This window comes from Sorex fumeus, unplaced genomic scaffold, assembly GCF_029834395.1.
Source record: "Sorex fumeus unplaced genomic scaffold, SorFum_2.1 ptg000007l, whole genome shotgun sequence".
Classification (NCBI taxonomy): domain Eukaryota; kingdom Metazoa; phylum Chordata; class Mammalia; order Eulipotyphla; family Soricidae; genus Sorex; species Sorex fumeus.
This window is the reverse complement of record NW_026606064.1, coordinates 59,044,733-59,069,207: the sequence shown is the minus strand read 5'-3', so window position 1 is coordinate 59,069,207 and position 24,475 is coordinate 59,044,733. Positions and strand designations below refer to the sequence as shown.

The following is a 24,475-nucleotide window of genomic DNA, read 5'->3' as shown; positions in this document are numbered from 1 at the left end:
TGTAATTAATAAGTCCAGCAAACTCTGAGACTTAATTTTAATGTGTGATTTGGATTGGCAAGCTAATACTCAAATTGTAATTTATGAAAGGTGTCTGATTTAAACTGCTAAAGAAGTTGGGAGGCCTGGAGTTTAGAAATACAACCAGCAGTGATTATCTAATGGGCACATCAAATATCCCAAACAACTGGCAGGTCAGATGCGAGATGATGAATGTACATATTTTACAGATTTTTTTTCAGAGAGGTGATACCCAACTTAACTGTGTGGAATTACTGGTTCAAAGGTTATTTCGCATTTGTCATTCTGTTAAGTATTAACATATTGTTTGAAGGTCATATTTAAGAGTAGTCGACAAAAAAGTTTACATCTTTAATTTACACTGTAAATCCTGGCTTCATAAATAATGGAATGGTATACCTGTGGTCTAATCTTAATTCCAAATTAGTAGAATATTTTTTTAAAGTTCTAAAACATGCAGACATCTAATTAAAAGTCTATTTGCTATAAGAGAGAAAATGGAAGAAAACGGCAAACTATGGTTGAAATGAAAAGTTACAGCCAAGGCTGCTTTATTTTCCAGCCTTTCAAGCATTTTTCTACCTTACCTATAATTTAATATAATGTTAAGCATACTGGGTTTTATAGCTGGAAGAAGGGATGAATGGGTCAAAATAGGCCATAACCCCTAACTGGAAGCAGTTAAGTGACTCTCTCCTGTCCCCTTGGGGGCAAATATTTGCTTTCTGCTGCCCCCCCCCTGCTTTGCTTTCTGCCTCTCTCCTCCTTCAGTCTTTACCACTTTCTGTCTAAACTGTTCTCAGCGAAGTATGCTCTCTTCAGAGGCAGAAACATGCTTCCTCTCATACACCCCGCTACAGCCCTGGAGGTCCCTGACGTTTTCCTTGAATTCTCAGGCTTTGTGTGAGGAAGAGAAGAGCTTCTATCCTGCTGCTATGCAGGATGATAATGGCAAAGGCTGGCATTTCCCTCCAAAGGAAGCAAAGGGAGTCTCTGGCAGAGGCAGGCCTAGAACCCAGGATTTTTTTTTTTTTTTTTTTTTTTTTTTGCTTTTTGGGTCACACCTGGTGATGCACAGGGGTTACTCCTGGCTCTGCACTCAGAAGCTAATCCTGGCGGTGCTCAGGGAACCACATGTCCAAGCTGGACTACTTCTCAGGGTAAGGGGATGCAATGAACAACTCTGGGTACTACATGAATTATGGATTCAGCCTTAAACCTCACTTGTTCACATTTTATGAAGGTTAGTTTAACTGAACAGAAACGTTGTAGGGCCTGGGGATGTGTCTCAGTGCTACAGTGGGCCTCATAGGTGAGTTTTCTAAGTGTGACTTCCTCAGCACCACCCCACATTGCTGAGTGTGATCTCCAGCTGTGCAACATGAACTCTGATGTGCAACAAGTATGTGAGCCATACAACCAAGTGTATGCAACACTTGTGCAATGCTATAACAAAAAGGGAAAGGAAGGGGGGGGGGAGTATTTTAATACTATGTGAAATACAAACATCATTTAAGGTTCTGTTAAAGATTTTTCTATTCACTTTCCAATCACAAAGAATTATTTTCTCCTTAATGATAAAATGAATGTCCATTTGTTTAAAAAAGTAGTTATGTATTTTTCAGATAATAAGGTATTATTTCGTACCAGTGAGAATGGTCTATGTCAACAAGACTAGGAACAGCCAATGTTGGTGGGGATTTGGTAAAACCAAACCGAAGAAAGGAACCACTAACCCTCAATCACTATTGATGGGAATGTCCTCTGATTCAGCCTCTATGGAAAATAGTCTGGTAATTTCTAAAAAAAATAAGAATAGAGTTTCCAGATAACCCAGAAATTTCACTTCTTGGCATTTACCCTCAAATTAGAAAAACATTCATTCAAAGAGATATTTGCAGCACTTAATACAATAGTAAGATTATGGAAATAACTCTAGCCCAGATAAAGAAGCCATGGTATAATGGGGAATAATGGAATAATATCAAACTATAAGAAAATATGAAATCTTGCAGTTGTTGCAATTTGGCTGGCACTGGAGGGTACCCTGCTAAGTGAAACAAATCAGAAGAAGAACAAATACCAAATGACATAAGTCGACTGTGGTATATAGAGGAAAAATAAGGAAATAGTATTGAATGATGACAAACCCTTGACCCTGGATTATAAAACTGAGATTACTACACAGTGGTAGGTGAGGAAGCAGGAAGAAAGATGTAGACTAGAAGTGACGTAACAACAGTGACAGACGGACACTGGTGGTACTGGGACCAGTAACTTAATTTTCAAATTTGGGGTTTTTTTTTTCTCTTGGCCTCAACTGACTCTGAGCTCAGGGACCAATCCAGGAAAGCTTGGGGGGTGGGGGAATTTGGGGTGCTGGGGTTTGATCTCGGATTGGCCACGTGCAAGGCAAATGCCCTACACACTGTACTATCGCTCCAGTCTCCAAGGGAGCAGTAACTTTATACATTAAAATCATAAACATTAACACTCTTGTAACCATGTTGCCCAAAGCGTAAATTAAAAAGCATTCATTTTAAGGGACTGCTGACTCTACTTTCCCTCCTTAGAGGTCCTCACTGCTACCTGTTTGGAGAATATGCATCTAGGTGGTCCCAATGCTGTGTTTCAGAGTTGCCAAACAGGTGATGAGTTCATTGACTCCATGAAGTGAAACACCATTAATCTAATTGATAACTATAGTCTGATACCACAATAATATTTATAATTACTATAAACATCAGGTATGTGTATTAGTTTCTTTCTTTCTTTTTTTTTTTAGGTGTATTAGTTTCCTAGGGCTGCATTCACCCAAAAAAAACATTATCTGGTGTTATAACAGGAGTATCAGAGCAGAGAGACAGTATACCACATAGAGCATTTGCCTTGCATACAGTCTACTCGGGTTTGATTCCCAGCACCCCATATGGTCCCCTTAGCTTGCCAGGAGTGATCCCTGAGCACGGATCCAGGGACAAGCCCTGAGCATCACCGTGTGTGGCACCAAAACAAAACAAACAAAAACTAACAGGAATATATCGCCTCACAGTTAGGAAGTCTTGAACCCTGACTCAGATTGTTGGTAGAGGTGACTCTCCCTCTCTCTCTCTGAAAACTGTAGGGAATCCTTCCAGAGTTCTTCCTGACTTTTGGTGGTTTTCTGGTAATCTTTATCACTTTTTTGCTCGCAAGACCCTCAGCATATATGCTTCTGTCTGCATATAACTGTCTTCTGCAAGTTATAGGACTGGAGAGACTGTACTTGGAGTTAATGTGGTTGTTTTGTATGCAGTCAACCCTGTTTCAATCCCCAGTCCTTCTACGGGTCACTCTTGAGCAGAGTCAGAAATGGCCCCTGAGCTCCACTGAATGTGGCTCCCAAACCCCCAAAATAAATAAATAAAGATTCAAGGTACATTGCAATAGAGACCCACAGCCTAAATTTAATGAACCAGATCTGCGGCAAACCCATTTCCAAATAATGTCATATTCTGAATTAGTGGGGTTAAACTTCAACAGGTTTTTCTGAGGACAGAATTTAGTACATGGAGGAAATTTTGCAAACAAGGAGTTAAAACCATGATCTCCAACAAACATTAATACTCAGATGTTTTAATTTTTTCATTCCATGTTTGGGAGAATCTACATGGGCAATTATTGGTAGACATAGAAAAACTTAAGGAAGTGAACTGACTTACCCAGAACACTCAATTCACTGAAATATTTTATTTGCACTAGATTTTCCAAAACAAAATCCAAAAAAAATACACAACCAGATAGTATGGTTATAGCTTTTAACTAAATGTCAAGTAGATACAAACATATTAAAAATATGTTTGGTGAGAAAAATACATAATACAATAAACACATGTAGCCTACCATATGATTTTTTAAAAAAGACATAGTCAAAAATAAAATTGAAAAAGACATAACCATTATCCTTGAAGTGAAGGTTTTAGAGGAAAAATAGTGGTTTGATTCATAATTATTGTAAAAATGGTATACAGTTCAAAATTATAAGCCTACTTTTTAAATGCATAAAAATTTGAGTTGTTTTCCTGTGGTGTCTTCCTCCCCAAGACCTCACATGTGATATGAGTACTTTGCCACTGAGTTATATTATGAGCTTTACATCTTGTTAAAAGTGTTTTCAAGGAAAAGAATTGTTGTACCTGTTTTTAAGACATATTAAGTCAGCAATTGAACCCAAACTTAATATTCTAGACCTAGGGTACTATACTACACACAAAAATAACCTCTGTTCACAAGGAATATCGGGAAAATTCCAAGCAACAAAACAATCAGGTAGAAATTCCTGTACTTAACCAATATAACCAAGTGGCAGTCATTCATTTCACCAAGATAGTACAGTCAACATGGTCTCTGTAAGACTCCATAGTCCTAAGTTCAGACCCTCCACTGTGCATTAGCCTCTATCTCACTTCAGGAACTACTCAAGGATATAACTCAGGCTGGGTAGATAGGACAAGAATTAAGGCATCTACCTTGCTCACAGCAAACTCTGGTTTGATCCCCAGCACTGTGCATGGTCCCATGGCCAGGAGTGAGCTTAGAGCATAGAGCCAGGAATAAGTCCTGAGCATTGTCGGGTGTGACCCCCAAACCAAAAAATAAATAAAAATAATGAAAAGGGCTAGTAAGTTGGCAAGTTTAAGACTTGGGAAAGAGGCAGGTCAAGCAAGACATTTGTTGATAAGAGAAGTTTTAGTAAATGATGCTTACAAAAACTAAATTAGAATGAGTGCAAGTGTAACTGAGAAGAGGAATGTAAAACAGAGTGTAAAAAATATTTTAGGGATTTAAAAATATTTTTAAAATATTTATAATTTTTAAAAAGGTTTTATGGGCGACAGAAGAGAAAACTATGGATCTTGCTCTCTGGTTCTCTTTACATTACTCTATTTGAACGAGTAGGCGAATGCTCATCCTACTGGAATCTTCTCTCAGGGAAATGTGAGGGTGAGAAAACAAGCCTGAACTTTCAGGCAGCTTTTTTGACCTTTACTCAGCATTCTTCTTTTAGGAGCAAACGTCATTCGCCTATTTTGACCCTCTAGCCTTCCCGTACTATTTGCCTCACCGCGCACGCGCGGATTCCCGGTGCCCTTTAGTCTTCCCGTTCCCACTTCAACTATGGCGGCGCTCGGCGTGGGGTTGTTGGCCCGCTTGCCCCTTTGTGCTCAGAGAGGTCACATCCAGCGTCCCGTCCACAGGCTTCTCAGTTGCCCAGGGACTGTGGCCACAGACGCCAGGAGGGAAGAGGACGCCTCGGCTAGCGTGGAGACAGGTGATGGCGCCGTGGGTCGGGTTTGCTTCGGACCCCCCGCTGCGGAGCGTGCAAGGGAAGAGGGGCAGTGTGTGTGTGTGTGTGTGTGTGTGTGTGTGTGTGTGTGTGTGACGTTTTGTCCTTCCGGGAGGTATATGTGTGTATGTGTATCACGTTTCTTTCTTCCGGGGTGTGTTTATCACGTTTCTTCCGGGTGTGTGTGTGTGTGTGTGTGTGACGTTTAGTCCTGGAGGGCCTTGTGTGTGTGTGTGTGTGTGTGTGTGACGTTTAGACCTTCCAGGGGGTGTATCTGTGTATGTGTATAACGTTTCTTTGTTCGTGTGTGTGTTTGTGTCACGTTTCTTCCTTCTGGGGTGTGTGTGTGTGTGTGTGTGTGTGTGTGTGTGTGTGTGTGTGTGTTATGTTTTTTTTCCTTACGTTTAGACCTTCCAGGGGGTGTATGTGTGTATGTGTATAACGTTTCTTTGTTCGTGTGTGTGTCACGTTTCTTCCTTCTGGGGTGTGTGTGTGTGTGTGTGTGTGTGTGTGTGTTATGTTTTTTTTCCTTCCGTTTAGACCTTCCAGGGAGTGTATGTGTGTATGTGTATAACGTTTCTTTGTTCGTGTGTGTGTCACGTTTCTTCCTTCTGGGGTGTGTGTGTGTGTGTGTGTGTGTGTGCGCTATGTTTCTTCCTTCCGTTTAGACCTTCCAGGGTGTGTATATGTGTGTGTGTATATGTGTATAACGTTTCTTTGTTCGTGTGTGTGTGTCACGTTTCTTCCTTATAGGGTGTGTGTGTGTGTGTGTGTGTGTGTTACGGGTGTATGTATATAACGTTTCTTTGTGTGTGTGTCACGGTTCTTACTTCTGGTGTGTGTGTGTGTGTGTGTGTGTGTGTGTTATGTTTCTTCCTCCCGTGAAGGGTTGTGCACGGGAATGAAACTGGGGCCACCTGACTTTGATTTGACAAATGTCTCTGATTTTCTTATTCACAGGGGAGGTGGATAACACACTTGGAAGTGACCGTGTCTAGGGACACCTTCATACATAGCTGGTTATTCCTGGTTCCCCAGTGTAGGGCTCATTATATTGACCCCCGTTCGTTTTACTCCTCCGGGCATTTTTAGCAGAATCCACCTGGTTTGCATCTCTAGGAACAGACCGTTGTCTCACAGATGTTGCAATTTGGTTGCCTTCCGCATTGACAAGCCATTATTAAATTCAAGAGCTCTCAGGACATGACTTGCAGTTACTAAAACAGTTTGCAAATATTAAAAACTTGCAGATGTAAAAGCAATCTCTGTAGCGTCGTTTGACTTGAAGTAGAAACAGGTTACAAGAGAAAAATGACTCGTGCAGATTTGCATAGTTTAATGGCCTGAATCAAGCCCAGAATATGTACAAATGTGATGGTCATAGAAAACAAAATGAAAAACCAAATGTAAATGGTAGAAATGGTTTTTTTTGGGGGGGGGGTCACACCCGACAATGCACAGGGGTTATTCCTGGCTCTGCACTCAGGAATTACTCCTGGCGGCGCTCAGGGGACCATATGGGATGCTGGAAATCGAACTCAGGTCGGCCGTGTGCAAGGCAAACGCCCTACCTGCTGTGCTATTGCTCCAGCCCCTGTTATTTTTTTTTTATTAAAGATTTTTGGTATTATTTAGAACCACAGTTTTAGGAGATGACTTAGTTTCTGAAAATAGTTCTAGTGTAGACTAAATGATTAAGTCAAACATTTTCCCCTTACTCCTGTTGTTAGGGAGAGGATGTGTTCCTTAGAATGATATTGCATGGAAATATTGCTTGAATTCTTTTTTTTTTTTTTTGCTTTTTGAGTCACACCCAGCGATGCTCAGGGGTTACTCCTGGCTCTGCACTCAGAAATTACTCCTGGCAGTGCTCGGGGGACCATATGGGATGCTGGGAATCGAACCCGGGTTGGCTGTGTGCAAGGCAAATGCCTTACCCTCTGTGCTATCACTCCAGCCCCAATATTGCTTGAATTCTTATAGTAAAAGGTGCCTTTTCAAACGTTTCTAAGTAATCTTGAAAATATAAGGAAGGGTTCTACCAAAGAAGCTATTGTAATGTAACATCTGTGTCACTCTGTCACTGTCCTCCCATTGGTCATCGATTTGCTCCAGCGGGCCCAGTAACGTCTCCATTGGAGACTTTTGTTGTTACTGTGTTTGGCATATCGAATACATCACGGGTAGCTTGCCAGGCTCTGCCGTGGTAACATCTGTGTAGTGATTTAAATTTCATGATACTTCCTTATGCTTTTGGAAATGAAACTAAAATGAAATGAAACTTTGTAAACTAGGTATGGAGGGAATTTTTATAGCTCCATTTTATAGAGGAGGAGTCAAGTTAGTCCACGTGGTTAGTTCAGTTTTGTCCTCCTATTCGGTACAAAGAATAAAACCTTATGGTGGGAGGGGGATTTGGGGTTTGGGCCACATGCAGTGATGTACAGGGTTTACTCCTGGCTCTGGTGCTCAGAGATCACTCTTAAGGAGTATAGAGTCTGTGGAGTGCCGGGGATCAAACCCAGGTTGGTCAAGGGCAGTGGCAAGCTGTACTGTTGCTCTGGCTCTAAAACCTTACGTTGTAGTGCAGCTTTTTAGTTTTCTCAGATTGTTTCATTTTCTATCCTTATGATAGTTACTGCTGGTAGTTAGGAACTTTATGGAGCATAACAAGTAACAAAATCCTCCCAGTTTCATTTGATGTTGTTCCATTTTTTGGTGGGCCACGTCTAGCTGTGCTCAGGCCTTAGTCCTCCTCTCTGCTCAGGGATCACTCCTGATGGGGCTTGGGGGACCATTGTGCCAGGGATCAAACTTGGGTTAACCATATCCATTCTTTTCCATCATAAATAAGTGAAGGTAGCACTTGCTTAGAAGCATATACTTATATTTGGGTTTTTTTGTTTTGTTTTAATTAAATGTAAAACCTCACAGCCAAATTATATTTAGTGTCATTATCTAGAAACAAGGAATTCCACAAGTCAGCTAGTTCCATTTCTAATCAGGTGCTAATGGTTGAAAATAGTTTATAAAGAGGCAAAATCTTACTGTTTCTGTGTTGGTCTTAGTTTTTACAGCTTTAATGTGACGAGCTGAAAGAGTTACAGTGGAAAGGGCCCTGGCTTAAAGTAACAGGTACTTTTTATGTAGGGCTCCTTCAAGTACAGATCGTAGAAACTGATTCCGTTTAAGTAGAAAAGGAGGAAAATATCCACTCATGTCACCGAACTAGAGAAAGATCGTTGCTCTCAGGTCCATAGGATACACTCACTGTGAAGTATTGTCTTCAGTTATTTGGTATTTTTATGATCTCATTCATTATCTCAGATTCTCCTGCATCTGCCAGGGGGTATTGATGTGGAAACATGGTTACCCCTTGTTTATATGCTTGCACTTCTCTGTAGAAAGGAGAATAAAATCATCTTTTAATCATCTTCAAGTTTGAAAAATTCTAGGAAAGAATTTTTTTTTTTTTTTGGTGGGGGTGGCCCGGGGGGTGTGGAGGGGGAGGCGTCACATTCAGCGGTGCTGGGGGTTGCACCTGGCTTTGTGCTTGAAAGGATCCTGTGGTGCCAGAGATTTTTCATTTAATATGGTAAACCCAACAGTTTTAATAATAGTCACAGAGAACATCATTGAAAGTGAAAGTACTATTAGCTTCACCCTCATAAAGGAGGAAAAGAAATATGCAAGTAGGATAAAGTTGGTTTTGGATTTCCACTATGAAATCTTTACATACCTTATCAAAATGGACTCTGATATCTATATGTATGTAGTAAATATTTTTGTCTCATCCATAGGCTCTGAAGACGGGACTCCCAAAAAGAGATTCTCTGAGTTACAGAAAGAAAGACGGGAACAGGCGCAGCGCACTGTTTTAATACACTGCCCAAATAAACTTAGTGAAAAAAAGTTTCTTAAATATTTATCCCAACATGGATCTATTAATAATCACTTCTTTTATGAAAGCTTTGTAAGTATTTAGAAATCTTTCTCTAACTTAACATTCACACTTTTGAAGAGTTAGAGGTTCCTAGTTTTTTGTTTGTTTTGTTTGATTTTATTTTTTTGCTTTTTGGGTCACACCTGGCGCTGCTCAGGAATTACTCCTGGTGGTGCTCGAGGGACCATATGGGATGCCAGGGATCAAACATGGGTTGTCCATGTACAGTGTATAGGGCAAATGCCCTACCCACTGTACTATCGCTCCAGCCCCCCAGTTTTTATTTTTAACCTCTTGCCTCTACACTATGATAAAGTTAGATTCTCTTTTGATATCCTGTATCTTATCTACCCTAATGTCTTTAGTCAGCTTGTTTTCATATGAAAATAGCCTTCTGGGAAGAATTCTAAGCAATTTATAACTGATCTTGTTATTTGAATACTTATAAATAGTTCTGTCAGGGAGAATGGCTTATGAGTGGGAAACTTTGTTTTATGCCTTTTAATTTTGTATTTCTAGCATTCTTTTAAACTTCTTAACTAACATAACTTTATAGTGTTCCTTTTAACTTTCTAAACTAAAAAATAATTGGTTTTTGTTTTTGGACCACACCTAGCTGTACTTAAGGCTAATTCTAGGCTCTGCTCTGGAATCACTCTGGGTGGAATCAGGATTCCACATGAGATGCCAGGAATTGAACTAGGGTCTGAACCAGGGCCAGCCACTTGCAAGGCAAATGCCTTACCTACTGTACTGTCTCTCTGGCCCCTAGTGTTTCTTTTTTAAAATCTGCTTAATGATTAAAACCACTCCTGTTAGGAGTGTCATTGATACATTTTTAAAAGTTCTATTTTTTCATATTAATAGTTTTGAAAAATGAAATAAATTGCTATGTTAAGTATGTTTTCTAAAATGTGTTCTGTTTCTCATTAGGGTCTTTATGCTGTTGTAGAGTTTTGTGAGAAGGAGAGTGTAGCTTCCCTGCAGAATGTAACTCGTACTCCCAGCGTGGGCACAGAGGCTGCAATTCCATTCCGATCACGTTTCTTCAATTTAAAGTTGAAGAGTTCTTCAAGCCAGACATCTGAACAGCCAAGTGTCCAGTGTAGTAATCAGTCCCCACCATCAAACAAGAAGCTTTTCGAATTACTTTGTTGTGCAGAAAGTGTAAGTATATAGGGATACTTCTTCCGTTTTCAAAAATCTGCCCATGGCATTGTTTTATGTACTCTTAAAGTTCTTATCAAATATCCAAAACCACAGAATTACATTGCACTAGAGCTGAGAGTACCCCTCTTGCTGCCCCCCACACCCTGTTTGGATACCTCAGATGTAACTTAATGACAGACAGTTGCACTGGATGTTTTCCTAGTCTTTTTAAAATACCTTATTTTGGTTTCGTCTCTGCAGTAATAGTGTTTTTACGTGTTCTTTTTTTTTTTTTCCAAATGTCAGTTTTTCAGAGGTTTCTCTGACTTAGTTGTCTGATTAGAGAATCAGTGGTTTTATTCATGAAAATAGTACCCTCCAGTTTTAGCTTTTTCAGTTCTCTATTTGATGATTTTAATTTTTAAAGCTTTGCTTCTAACTTTAGACATTCTTTTACTTTTATTTATTCATTAGTTTTGGGGCCACACATGAGGGTACTCAGGCCTTTCTCCTGATTCTGTGCTCAGGAAGCACTCCTGGTGGTGTGAGGGGACCATATAAGATGTGGGGGCTCAAAACAGGGTCGACTGCATGCAAGGCAAGTGTCTTAACCTCTGTACTGTCTTCTCAGCCCCTTGTTTATTTTTGTGAGTTGAGTACGTGCTTCATTGTTTTCAGTGTTTTCTATCATCAGTCTTTGAAGCTATGGTTTTTGTTGTAAACGCTCAATTGAAACACACAGTTTCAAAACATGATGATTTTAACCCCAGTCTCTAAGTGAGTATATGCAGGAGTGTTAGTTTAATGAGAGTGAGTTTGAATCTCCTGTACAAGACCATTATTTATATGTATGTTTCTTGCTTTAACATTGGCACTTTCCACCTTCCCAATTTAACCTAAGGTGGTCTTGCTTTGTGTTTGATAAGACCTGGAAATTTTCTTACTTTTTTTGTTTGTTTTGGCCAGCTAGGTAGATGATCAGCTGAACACTCTCTTGAAGGAGTTCCAGCTCACAGAGGAGAACACTAAGCTCCGGTATCTCACCTGCTCTCTTATCGAAGACATCTCGGCTGCCTATTTCCCAGAATGCACAGTCAGACCCTTTGGCTCTTCGGTGAATGGTTTTGGGAAATTAGGTTGTGATCTAGACATGTTTTTGGATCTAGATGAAATTGAAAGATTAGGTGCTCCAAAGGTAATCATGTTTCTTTACAACATTAAACTTAAGATGTTAGAAAAGTAGAGAGAATATTTGGACTGATAAAAAGATAGCCATTGATTTCTAACTTTAGAACCACATTTAAAGAATGTGGTTAGGTCTCAGGAGTAGAGGATCCTGCTTTCCTCTCCTGGCACCACAGTCACCAACAGTAACCATGAAACCAAAGTGATGTGGTTTATTTTATAGCTGTGGAGTGCTTTGGCAGGTAAAGCCTGTCTAAGTACTGTGTTAGTGTCTGGGTCACATGCTTGGTTGTGCTTGGCAGTGTGGGTTAGTGCTGAGAATCAAACTCCAAGCCTCACACTTGCATGACAGGTGTTTTGCCGCTGAACCATGACTGGGGATCCCCCAAATGTTAGGTTTTTGTTTGTCTTTTTTGTCTAACATATTTCAAACTAGGAATCATCGCTGTGGGTGACCAATTGCACTTTAAAGTATTTGAAAACAGAACTATTTTGGGGGCCACATCTGTGGTGCTCAGGTGCCCTTGGCTCTGGGTTCAGGAGTGACCCCTGGTGGTGCTAGGGGACTCCGCTGTGGTGCCCACCTTTTGTCTTGTTTATAACTTCTGGTTCATTTTATTAAACATGAAATTTGTATGTATACATAAGTATATGTACTAAACGGACAAGTTAATTCTTACTTCAATATTTATATATTAAATTCCAATACATAGTTATGTTTGTTTTCTTCTGTTGATATTTCTCTTTCCATCTTCTGTGACTAGTTTGTTTGTATCATGCGTATTGCAGGGTACTGACTAAATAAGCACTGATTCCCTAAGTACTCTATAACCTGGAGAAATGACAATTTAAAATGTTTTTTGTTTGTTTGTTTGTTTTTGTTTGGGGGCCACACCTGGTTGTGCTCAGGGGTTACTTCTGGCTCTTTGCTCAGGGATCACTCCTGGCAAGGTGTGGAGGACCATTTAGGATGCTAGGGACCAAACCTTGATCAACTGGGTGCAAGGCAAATGCCCTATCCCTCTGGCCAACAATTAAAAATCTTACTATCCAACATTTGGCTATGATTACATAAGGAATTTTTATTTTATTTGTGTTTTCTCTCAGATATGAATCAGAGCATCCTTTTAGAAAAGTTTTAAGAATTTGTTATGTATTTACAAATCTTTTTATTACCTAGACCTCAGGAAATTTTCTGATGGAATTTCAAGTGAAAAATGTTCCTTCAGAAAGAATTGCCACTCAGAAGATCCTGTCTGTGATTGGTGAATCCCTGGACCACTTTGGCCCTGGTTGTGTGGGTGTACAGAAGATATTAAATGCTCGCTGTCCACTGGTGAGGTTCTCACACCAGGCCTCTGGATTTCAGTGTGATTTGACCACCAATAATAGGTATGAGCTCCTCAGTTTTATCGTCTTCAATGTGAATAGCATAGTTTTTCTTTGACATAAATAATGGCTTTCAGACATGATGTTAATGACTTAATGTTTTAAATTTTTCATCACAGATTAAGAAATAAAGAAAACTTTTTATATTTCATGTGTTTTTAGTATTGCTAAGTAATTAAGGAGGACATTGTGTGAAAAATTAAGTACATCTTCTGAGAACTGTTTTGTATTCTCACTATCTTGATAACTCGGTAAAGTATCATTAAAGTATATTTAGAAAGTGAAGTAGCAACTTTAATTGTAGTCAATTTTTTGCACTGAATAAGTGTAGATTTTGCTTAGGTCAGAAAGTGGTTTGAATAGATTAAGACTGCATAGGTTTTTTTCCCATCCTATTTGCATTTTACGTTCTAACAAACTGCTTAAAAAGGAGGGAGATTGGGTGTTTTCATATTCTTGTTACTTTTTATTCTCCATTGAATTTCTTCACTTTGCTCATCTTTTTTGCTAGATGGACGGGGGTTAGGCCACACCCAGCTGTGCTCAAGCATCATTCCTGGCAGAGCCTGGGGGATTATATGTGCCAGGAGTCAAACCCGATTGGCCATATGCAAGGCAGGCATTCTATGCACTGTGCTGTCTCTCTGGCAACTTCTGTTAGTCTTCTTTGCATGCATTTGATTTAACCATATTATCATTAGATAAATAATTATAACAAAAAATATAGTAAGAAGGTCCAATCCAGTGCAGTTTTGGAATTGGGGTATTTACTACAAGTCAGTTATAAATATTTTGTAAATTTTATTTAGGCAGTTCATGTATTAAAAATATGTAGTCGTCCTTTTAGCATCATTATATGTTCTTGATTGTATGTAAAATAGGACACCGTGATTGTTGTCTTTGTAATATTTGACTTCAGCTTAATTTAATTTATTAATCTAAAATTAGTGTTTTTAAATAAAGCATTTAATTAACTTGATATCTGACATTTCTTGCTTTTTTTTTCTTTTTGTAAGCCCAGGAAGTAAATCCCTCTCAGTACTTTTAGACAGTTTGAAGATAAAACTGTAAAATGGGGGCCAAGGAGATATAGTACAGTGGCCAGGGCAGTTGCCTTCCATGCAGCCCACCCAGGTTCTATCCCCGTCACCTCATATGGCTCCTTAAACCCCACCAGGAGTGATCCCTAAGCAGAATCAGGAGTAAGTAAGCCTTGAGTACTGCTTGATGTGGCCCCAAAATCAAAACCAAATTGTTAAATGGTTTGTCCCCTCTTGTTGATTATCTGAGAAGTTAGAGGACATGCTTTAAATTTGTAAAAATGTGTATGATTTAGAAACTTAAGAAAAGAACTCTCAGGTTTATTTTCTTTATGAGTTTTACTTTTTATAATTATTAGGCTTAAGTCCTTTTGACTGAATTTTAAGGCAGTTTATACTTTCTTGATAAGACAAGTAAAATATTTTCCTCTAGTTTTAGACTGACTTACCTGATGAAGGACTAGATGACCACAGTGTAAAGCCATTAATTTATAAAGGCATATATGTTTTTAATTGATAGTGTTAAAGATTGCTGATACGAAGTGTTTATTATTTAAAAAATGTTTTTGAAAACTAAGTCATCTTTAGAACATTGCTTTAAAAATTGTTTTAAAATTACACTGTGGTTGTGATTCAATTAAATAAAACCACACTCTGATTCTCAACATTATAAAGAAATGCATTAATGTATATGGGTATATTTGATAATTAAGCATTCACAATATATTTTAAATTGCATATAGATAAAGTGTTTGGCCATCTTATGGTATTCTGAATGCATTGAATTATAATAAGATATTTAGACATATAACAAAGCATGTGTTGTATTCTAATCCTGGATCATCATCTTGGAGGTTTGAATTTTCTTTTATCTCTTTTCTGTTTTGTAGGATTGCCTTAAAAAGCTCAGAACTCCTTTATATATATGGTGCCCTGGACTCCCGAGTGAGACCGTTAGTGTTCAGTATCCGGTACTGGGCTCGAGCACATTCCCTAACGAGTAGTATTCCTGGTGCTTGGATCACAAATTTCTCTCTCACAATGATGGTCATCTTTTTTCTTCAGAGAAGATCGCCCCCTGTTCTTCCAACATTAGACTATCTGAAAACCCTGGCGGGTGAGGCTCACAGCAGTTGTGTTGTCATTGTCATGTGTTTTTGTTTAATTGGGATATAACTTTTGCTTATGAATAATTTGGCTTTGTAAATCTAAAAATTAAGTTTTATTTTTGTTTTTTGTTTGATGTTCACCAAGGATTATGAGATCAGATGATCTGAGAAACAGGCCTGTAGAATTGTTGGATTCTGTATTAATTGTCTCAGTGGACAAGGTGGTTGGTTAGCAAATATTGTACGACATTGGAGCCTTGAACTTAGTTGACCAAACATGGTCTAACCTTGAAAAAAACCTTTCTCAGTGTAGCTTTTGATTGGCTGATTGCTACAGACTTGGTTTTTCTCTTCCCCGTTTTTCAATATTCTCCTGCCTTACTGCATCCATACCCCCATACTTCTTAAGCTTTAATGACCACTGGTTTCTTTTTATTTTGTTCATCAGTTTTATATTGCCTTATATTGCACACATAGATAAAATCTTGGAACACTTGTCTTTTTCTGTATAAACTTACTTTGTGTAATTCCTTTGAGCTCCTTTTGTTTTGTTGCAAATGGCAAAGTGTGGTGTTTTATTGCTTAATATTATACTACATATAGAACAAAATATGAGTATGAAGATAAAATTTTGTTATCAGATGTTCATTAAAATGTAGTCAGTATTGTAAATAACCTCCAAGAATAGACTATAAAGTGGTAGTGAGATTCACTATAGGCTCTAAATACATATATGTTACTTTATAGCCTACTTTTTTTTTTAATTTATTTTTTTTTTATTAGTGAAACACCATGAGGTACAGTTGTAGATTTACAATTTTTTGTACTTGGGTTTGATTATACAATGATCAGATACCCATCCCTCCACCAGTGCCCATTTTCCACCACCGTGGATAATATCCCTCCCACCCCCATCCCCCCATCCCCCCCTGCCTCTGGGGCAGGGCAATCCCCTGTGTTCTCTCTCTCCTTTTGGGTGTTGTGGTCTGCAAAAGAGGCATTGAGTGGCAAACATGTTCAGTCCATAGTCTACTTTCGACATGCATCTCCCCTCCTGGGAGGATCCTCCAAACACCCTTTATTTGGTGTTCCCTTCTCTATCTGAGCTGCCCTTTCCTCTAGAATGACTGGCTGGCCACTAAACTATGGAGTAATCCTCCTGGTGCTGATCTCAGCTATTCTTGGGTAAAATAAAGTAAAGGCCCTCCCGTTGATCGTCTATTTGCTCGAGCGGGCCCAGTAACGTTTCCATTGGAGACTTTGTTGTTACTGTGTTTGGCATATCGAATACTCTCGGTAGCTTGCCGGGCTCTCCGAGAGGGGTGGAGGAATTGAACTCGGGTCGGCCATGTTGGCTGCGTGCAAGGCAAACGCCCTACCGCTGTGCTATCACTCCAGCCCTATTCTTGGGTATTAATCTCACATTTTGTTACTTTATATCCCCCAGATGAATGCAGTCTTTCTATATCTATCCCTCTCTTTCTGACTCATTTCGCTTAGCATGATACTTTCCATGTTGTACCACTTGTATGTAAATTTCATGACTTCATCTTTTCTAACAGCTACATAGTACTCCATTGTGTAGATGTACCAAAGTTTGTTTAACCAGTCATCTGTTCTTGGGCATTCAGGTTTCTTCCAGTTTCTGGTATAGCCTACTTTTTTAATAATGTATGTCAAGCACCTGTAAATGGTGCACATTAATGAGTCAGAAATAAATCTCTAATGAAAAAAATATATTATACTACATTTTCTTTACGGGCACTTCATTTTCTTCCAAATACTTTTAGCAATTAAATATAAGGCTGCAATAAAATAATGGGGCCTTAAGAAAGCTTTTTATTAATATTTTGATACTATTAAAATACAGTGACTAATAATTTTGTATTATGTAAAGTGGGGTTAAGAGCTTTATTGTTGGCTTTTCAAATCTCATCCTATTGGTAGATTTTTATTAGAGATGTGCAAAATTACTTTCAGCAGCAGACCCCACAGGGCCTGAGCAGCATCCTTGCTCCCTTGCATTGAGTTGCCTGGCCCAGTTAGCTGAGTATCTTGTCGCCTGGAGTGACCCCTGGACCTCCTGAGTAGTACTTGAGAGGCCTCTCAAATAAATACCTAGTCTTTGAAAGATTATATTCCCTGTAGAATAAACTTCAAGTTGCTTTGTAGTTTAAAATTTTTACCTAAATTTAGGCTCACCCATTTCCCACCCCCTCTCCCTGTTGGGTTTCCAGGTTTCAGCCAGTACTGTGATTACTTTCATAATAGTTACCCTTAGCTCCTTTGCTTGCACCTTGTTTTTCTGCCTGGAATGTGCTGTTTCTAAATCGGTCATATAATCTGCTGCCTTTCTTGACCCAGATGAAAAGAAATCTCTTCCTTTCTCTGCAGTTAGGTGAGGGATTTCATGGTAGCACTCTAGTTCCTCATTAGGAACATGGCTTCCACAATGAAATTCTGTGATAGAGCTCATGCATGAGGCCCTGGGTTTGATTTCAGGCACTAAAGCAAATAAATACTGTTGGGAAAGGTGATCTAGTATGCTGATGAATTTATTGTACTGAATTTCCATCTCTAGATAAGAGCTTAAAATATTTCCACTTACAATCTCGTTTTGCCTGAGAAATTTTTATGTGACATTTTATATATGTGTGTGTAACTACTATATAGAAAATAGGTATACAAATTGAATATTCGCTAATAGCACTGTAGCACTGTCATCCCGTTCATCACTTTGCTCAAGTGGGCACCAGTAATGTCTCCATTATGAGACTTGTTACTCATTTTGGCATATTGAATACTCCATGGGGAGCTTGCCAGGTTCTGCTTGAGTCCAGTGCTTGCATTACAAACAAGACAAAATCTAACTTTCTGGGCTTATATACAGAGTGTGCATAAAAGTTGTAGTTGCTGATCCAATCTAATCAGTAACTGAACTCCGGTGGATCTGTGACTTAGTAGCTAAGTCATCTACTGTGGAGGAACACATGACTTGCTAGAACTTCCGTTTTTACAATTGTAAAATCTTTAAAATTAGATTATATGTTCAACTTCAAATTGGTCCAAATAATACAGAATATATAATATATATTCACAAAGTTCTGCTTATCTGGTTCAGTGAGGCTTCACTCGTGAGTCTTGGCCCGAGTGTCCGGGAAGAGGCCTGGAGCATGGTGGCAGCTGGGTAGTGGAGGTAGTGGAAGTCAGCTGATGAGGTGTTTATCTGGTACCAGCAGGGTGGGGCTTCTGGGTGTGATCCCTGGGTTGCTGGAGATTGGTGGGAGCAGGCAGAGGATCTCTGTTTCCGGGTCCCGTTGAGCCTGGAGTCCAAGATCACAAAGTTTCACTTACCTGGTTCTGTGGGGCTTCACACGTCTGTGAGTCTTGGCCCATGTCCAGAAAGTGGCCTGGAGCGGGGCAGTGGCTGGGTAGTGGAGGTTGTGGGGGGCGTTCAAACTCAGTACATCAGGATCCCCCATGAGCTGTATTACGGATTCACTACCAGGATCTCACCATTCTTCAAGGAAGTGATAATCGACGTCAAGAGAGGGGTTCGTCAGGGTGATAACATTTCACCGAAACTCTTCAGTGCCACCCTCGAGAATGTCATGCAATGACTGGAATGCGAAGGAATGGGAGTGAAGATAGATGGTCAGCAACTATACCGCCTCCTTTTTGCTGATGATGTCTTTCTAATAACACCAAACATTAGCCAAGCAGCACAAATGCTGGCCGACTTTGACCATGACTGTGGAAAGGTCGGACTGCAGCTGAATCTCATGAAGACAATGTTTATGAGAAATGGTCTCATAATTGACGCTGCATTCGTTCTCAAGGGAACAAACATCTCTGAATACAACAGTTACGTGTATCTAGGTCAAGAAGTCAACGTGACGAATGACCTAGGTCAACATGACGAATGACCTAGCACCTGAGTTGCGCAGGAGGAAGAGAGCGGCTTGGAACGCATTCAGGAGCGTCAAAGAAATAGCTAAGAGGACAAAGAACCTCCAGCTCCGGGCACATCTCTTTGATTCCACTGTTCTTCCTGCATTAACATACACCTCAGAGACATGAGCCCTACGAAAACAGGATGATAATGCTATTCAGGTCTTCCAAAGAGGAATTGAAAGAACTATGCTTGGATTATCATGCTTAACTCAAGTGAGAGAAAGAATCTGGAGTTCCTGGGGCCGGAGCAATAGCACAGCGGGTAGGGCATTTGCCTTGCACGCGGCCGACCCGGGTTTGATCCCCGGCATCCCATATGGTCCCCCAAGCACTGCCAGGAGTATTTCCTGAGTGCAGAGCCAGGAGTGACCCCTGAGCATCTCTGGGTGTGATCCAAAAGGGAAAAAAAAAAAAAGAATCTGGAGTTCTAACCTCTGTTGACAATCAAGAATCAGGGACGCTGTCCCATTTGCCAAGGTGTCGAAAATCAGATGGGCTGGACATGTAATGCGATTTGGAGATGACCACTGGACTAGAGCCGTTACTGACTGGATTCCATGGGATGTCAAAAGACCACGTGGCCACCCACCTACGAGATGGTCAGACTTATCCATCAAGACCCTGAATGATCGTTTTGAGGCTCTTCGTGTTCCTGGAGTGGGCAGAAGCCATTGGGCTACACTAGCACACAACAGGGACGAATGGAGACATTACTGGCGCCCGCTCGAGCAAATCGATGAGTAATGGGATGTCAAGTGATAAAGTGAATATATATTAATTTGCTTATAATAATTATGTGCTGGAAGAGGTTTTTAGAAAATTTGAAGTTTCTTCAGGGTTTCTACCCAGGGTTTTCAAGGGTTTCTCTACATGGCTGTGCAGTGCTTAAAATTGTTCATCAATTCTCATCCACAGTAAGAACTTTCTTAGCATTCAGTATATGGCAGTTAAAATAGGTAGAATGATCCCTCTTTGCCTGTGGTTCTGCTTTTTACAGTTTCAGTTACCCACAACCAACCAAAGCCCAAAACTATTAAATGAAAAAATTCCAGAATTTTTGTGTGCCGTTTTGAGTAGTACAATAAAATATTTTGTAGCCTGTTCTATCCCATCCCATGGGTGAATCATCCCTCTATCCAGTGAATCCACTCTGTGTATAGAAGGTTGTACGTATCCCAATAACATTGTTACTCTGTCTACTCATACAAACATTTCACCACATCCCAGAAGGTTGAGTACAGTAGAATAAGATTTTGAGAGACCACATACATAAAAATTTAGTAGTTCTGTAGTTCGTTTTTATTTTCATTACTGTTCATCTCTTACTAATTTAAAATTAAACTTTTTATCATACGTATGTATACATAGGATAAAATTGCTCATAGGTTTTAATTCCCAGGTATGCATTATCTTATTGCCCATGAGTGACAGTGACAATTAATAGTGCCCATGGTACTATTATGTTTTGTTTAGCTTTTTCTGACTTCAGAAATAATATTTGTCATTTCTGAAGATAACAGATATAAGAAAAGAAGATTTAAAAAAACCAGTCTCATCTGTCAGTGATCATTGCAGTTTACATTTTTACAAATAATTTCATCTTTCCTCTCCTATTAAGGGATTTTTTTTCCCCGTAAGCTTATAGGAATGTGTTTAATTTGGCCTCAGGTAGAATTGTCTTTCTCTGAATTGGGCACAACATAATTTCTCCCTAAAAGAGTTACTGTCTTTTAGAGTAGCCTAAAAGGTTACTGTCACATAATTTTATCGCACAGCTAGTAGGACGTTTGCCTTGCACACGGCCGCCCCGGGTGTGATTTCTTCGTCCCTCTCGGAGAACCTTGCAAGCTACCGAGAGTATCCCGCTCGCACAGCAGAGCCTGGCAAACATTCACTAATAGTAAATCAAAATGTATTTAAAAACAAAATTTAAAAAGACTGCACTATTCCATGTGGGATCTTTACCTGCACAGTTTAAGAAACATTGCATTAAGGATTTCAAAATTCTTAGAACACTGAATTTCTGTTACGAAATGTTAAAAATAGATGTATGAGAGATGGTTGCAATGAAACTGTGCATCTAATTTAAATACTACTAATTAGTGGTACCATTTATAGTAGAGCTATTCTTTTGTAAAATCTACAAATTTCTTTTTTGGGTTTTTTGTGGTTTTTTTTTTGGTTTTGGTTTGTTTTGGGGCCTATACCTGGCACTTTACGGGGGATCATTCATCAGGGCTTGGGGTCAGAGTGCCATATGTGGTGTAGGAGATCAAACCCAGGTCAGTCCCTTTCAAAGTAGGCGCACACCTCCCCCAATGTACTATGTCTCTGGCCCAATCTCATGTTAATTTTATTGTATAAATAGTCTCATCTATTTCAGTGGAGCTTTCAGTTCTGTAACAGATAAGACATTTTAATCTAACTTTTATATAATTAGATTCCTTTTCTGAAGAAGGAAATTATGAAATGTTTTTTATTTCTGTTCATAGATGCAGAAGATAAGTGTATAATAGAAGGCCACAACTGTACATTTATTTGTGACTTGAATAAAATTGCACCTTCAAAAAACACGGAAACACTAGGTAGGTATTTGGTTTTACTTTTTTCCTTTTTGGATTCAATCAGACTTTGCTCTTATTTTCCATATTTTATTGTCTTACAGAATTACTACTGAGAGAATTTTTTGAATATTTTGGAAATTTTGCTTTCAATAAACATTCTATAAGCATCCGACAGGTAAATACAGTTTAAATGTATGATTATTGGGTATCTAGTCTCTCAGGAAACTTCTGTTTTAACATGAGTAATGAATAATGCTTTGTTCCTTCTCTTTCTCCTTCCAAATTTTATACATGGGAAATATCTTACTGCATTTAATTTAAAGATTTTAGTTTTGTGTGATTTTATTCCTATTGTAATAGTTTTTAGTAAATGTTAATATGTGTAAATATGCCTTCATTTTATTTTCTGCTTTGTTTTCATTTTCCCCTGCCAGATCTATATACTGTGAGGTAAAAGCTACTTTTTTTAAAAACAGGTATTATAATGTGATTTTTTAAAAAAATTTATTTAAATGTAGGAAAAAGCCAATTAAAAAACAAAAGTATTAAAAAATCACCTCGTGTGAAAATTGTATCACAGGGTTGTTAAGTCCTTGTCTAAAGATTTACTAAGCTGCTTGTTGCTAGTTGAGCCATCCGTGTTATTGTTTATTGAGTTTAGTTGCCTTCTATATTACTTTCCCATCTAACTTGGTGTGCTCCTACTGGAGTTTTGGTATTTAGGAATTAGGCAGTGTCATGCAATCTAGAGATTTCAGGATCTATATATGGTCTGGGTCATTGAGTTGACATGGTTTGACTTTGGGAAGTGGGTGCGGCTGCTAGGGCTTGGGGCTTCAGTAAGTATGGGGCGAGGAGGTAGGGCTGTTGGGGAGAGGTTGCCCATTCCACTCAAAAAAAGACCAGAGTTCTCAGTCTGTGCACCGGGTACCAGCAGTTATTCACAGCTAGGTGTCTCTGTGGAGAGTGTTAGTGAAGTGATGGAGTTGAGCCCTTGGTGTGGCTGTAGTGGTGGAGTGTGAGTGCAACTACCAGGACTTCAGCAGGACTGGTACTCAGCCTGTTGATGACCTGAGGGCTTTCTGGAAATTTTAGGTGTGCACTAATGCATTCATGAATTTTAGCTGCTTGGTGTGCACCTCATGAGAGATGTAGTCAGGAATCAGTGGAGCAGGCCTAGTGGGTGGGTCATCATGGCAGCGGCTCAGAATTTATTGGTTGGCATGGCCCAAATGCCTCTCTGAGCAATGATGTCATCGCCCGTAATTCTTAACATCCCATTTGATTTTTCTTTCAATACTCCTAAACTGTGATGGAGAAAGCACTCAGAAGTACATGCACACTTACACACTTACACGTAACCTTATATTCAGTCCTTTCATGATAGAGCTTGATTCTGTAAAGTTAATGCTGTGTTGCGTTGTTGATATTTTATTGAGTCAAATTGTTCTTTGATTTTGGCCTTTCATATATTTCTACATTCATTTTTGCCTTGTGATCATCTTCAGGGAAAGGAACAGAACAAACCTGAATCTTCTCCTCTGCACATTCAGAATCCTTTTGAAACTTCTCTCAATATCAGCAAAAATGTTAGTCAAAGCCAGCTCCAGAAATTTGTGGATCTAGCCAGAGAAAGTGCGTGGATTTTACACCAGGAAGGTAAAGATTGCCCTTCCCCATCGGGAAACCAGCCATGGGGACTGGCAGCTCTGCTACTTCCGTCTGTGGCAAGCAACATGTCCCTTGCCAAGAAGAAAAAGAAGCCTGCAAGTGAAAGAATTAAGAACTTGTTGGAATCCATAAAAAGCACTAAGAGTACAGAAAATTCCACAGTCGCCAGTGGGAAAAGAACCGTTAGCACTCGGGCATGAAGGCTGTACTTGTGCTCTCAGAACATGCTTTATCCTACCAGGAGGATCTGGTATGGAACTTTGCCACATCTCAACTTTCATCTGATGCCATTTTCTGTCATCATCTTAATGGACCTCTTTTCTTGGTTTGACATTCTGGGATATTTTTGATCTGATCAGTCTGATACCTGGTGACACTTCATAAAAAATAGCAATCATGAGGAACAGTGAAAGAAGATGGAAATGTACTTTAAAATAGATAACTCACCAAAGTGAATGGTTAAAATGAGTTTTAGAATTAAACCATTGTTGATTGGCACATCTTCCCTGTGTGTATTTAGATATGTACATATTGTAGACAATACAATAAAGCGTCAAAAATACGATATTCCTCTTAAATATGTATTTTTGTATTCTTCACACAGGGTACTCTTAGTCACATATAAATTAGGACAGGTTGGCATTGACTTCCAAAAATGTTCAGGTTTTTAGATGATTTAAAGACAGACATTTAACTCACTATATTCTAGATTTTCTAAGACGGATATGTAAAAATATTGTACACTGTATTTTTAAAGTTTTTAAAAAATTCTAAGAATAAAATCTGTTTATCTAAAATATGATAATCCCACTATTCTTTTGTTTTATTTTTGATAATTCCCCTCTCTTTGTTGGCAATAGATATGCATTGTTACACAGATATCAGTTTTTATTATATCCTTTGTGGGGTAACTTTCAGAAGTAAATAATGTGTTTGAAAACATAACCTATAGCCAGAGTAGATTGTGATAAGTCACACCTGGTGATCTGTGGTCAAGTTGTTTGATCTGTGAACTGGGGATGATAATTGTGCTACTTCTCTAGATTACTGTTGAGCAAAGTTCACTACGTAGGAAAGTGGGAGCTCTAGAACACACAGTATGTGGAACTATTCTTTATGACTTT

General features: G+C 39.1%; 1 protein-coding gene across 1 annotated transcript; it reads left to right on the top strand.

The window, feature by feature from the left end:
- The first annotated feature begins 5,163 nt into the window (after nt 1-5,163).
- On the top strand, nt 5,164-24,144 carry MTPAP (mitochondrial poly(A) polymerase). Its single transcript, XM_056134319.1, has 9 exons — nt 5,164-5,332; nt 9,148-9,320; nt 10,224-10,457; nt 11,410-11,634; nt 12,805-13,016; nt 14,944-15,170; nt 21,609-21,701; nt 21,782-21,855; nt 23,189-24,144. Exons 1-9 carry the CDS (start codon nt 5,179-5,181, stop codon nt 23,549-23,551), a joined length of 1,755 nt encoding a protein of 584 aa, XP_055990294.1. The 5' UTR covers nt 5,164-5,178; the 3' UTR covers nt 23,552-24,144.
- The last annotated feature ends 331 nt before the right edge of the window (nt 24,145-24,475 follow it).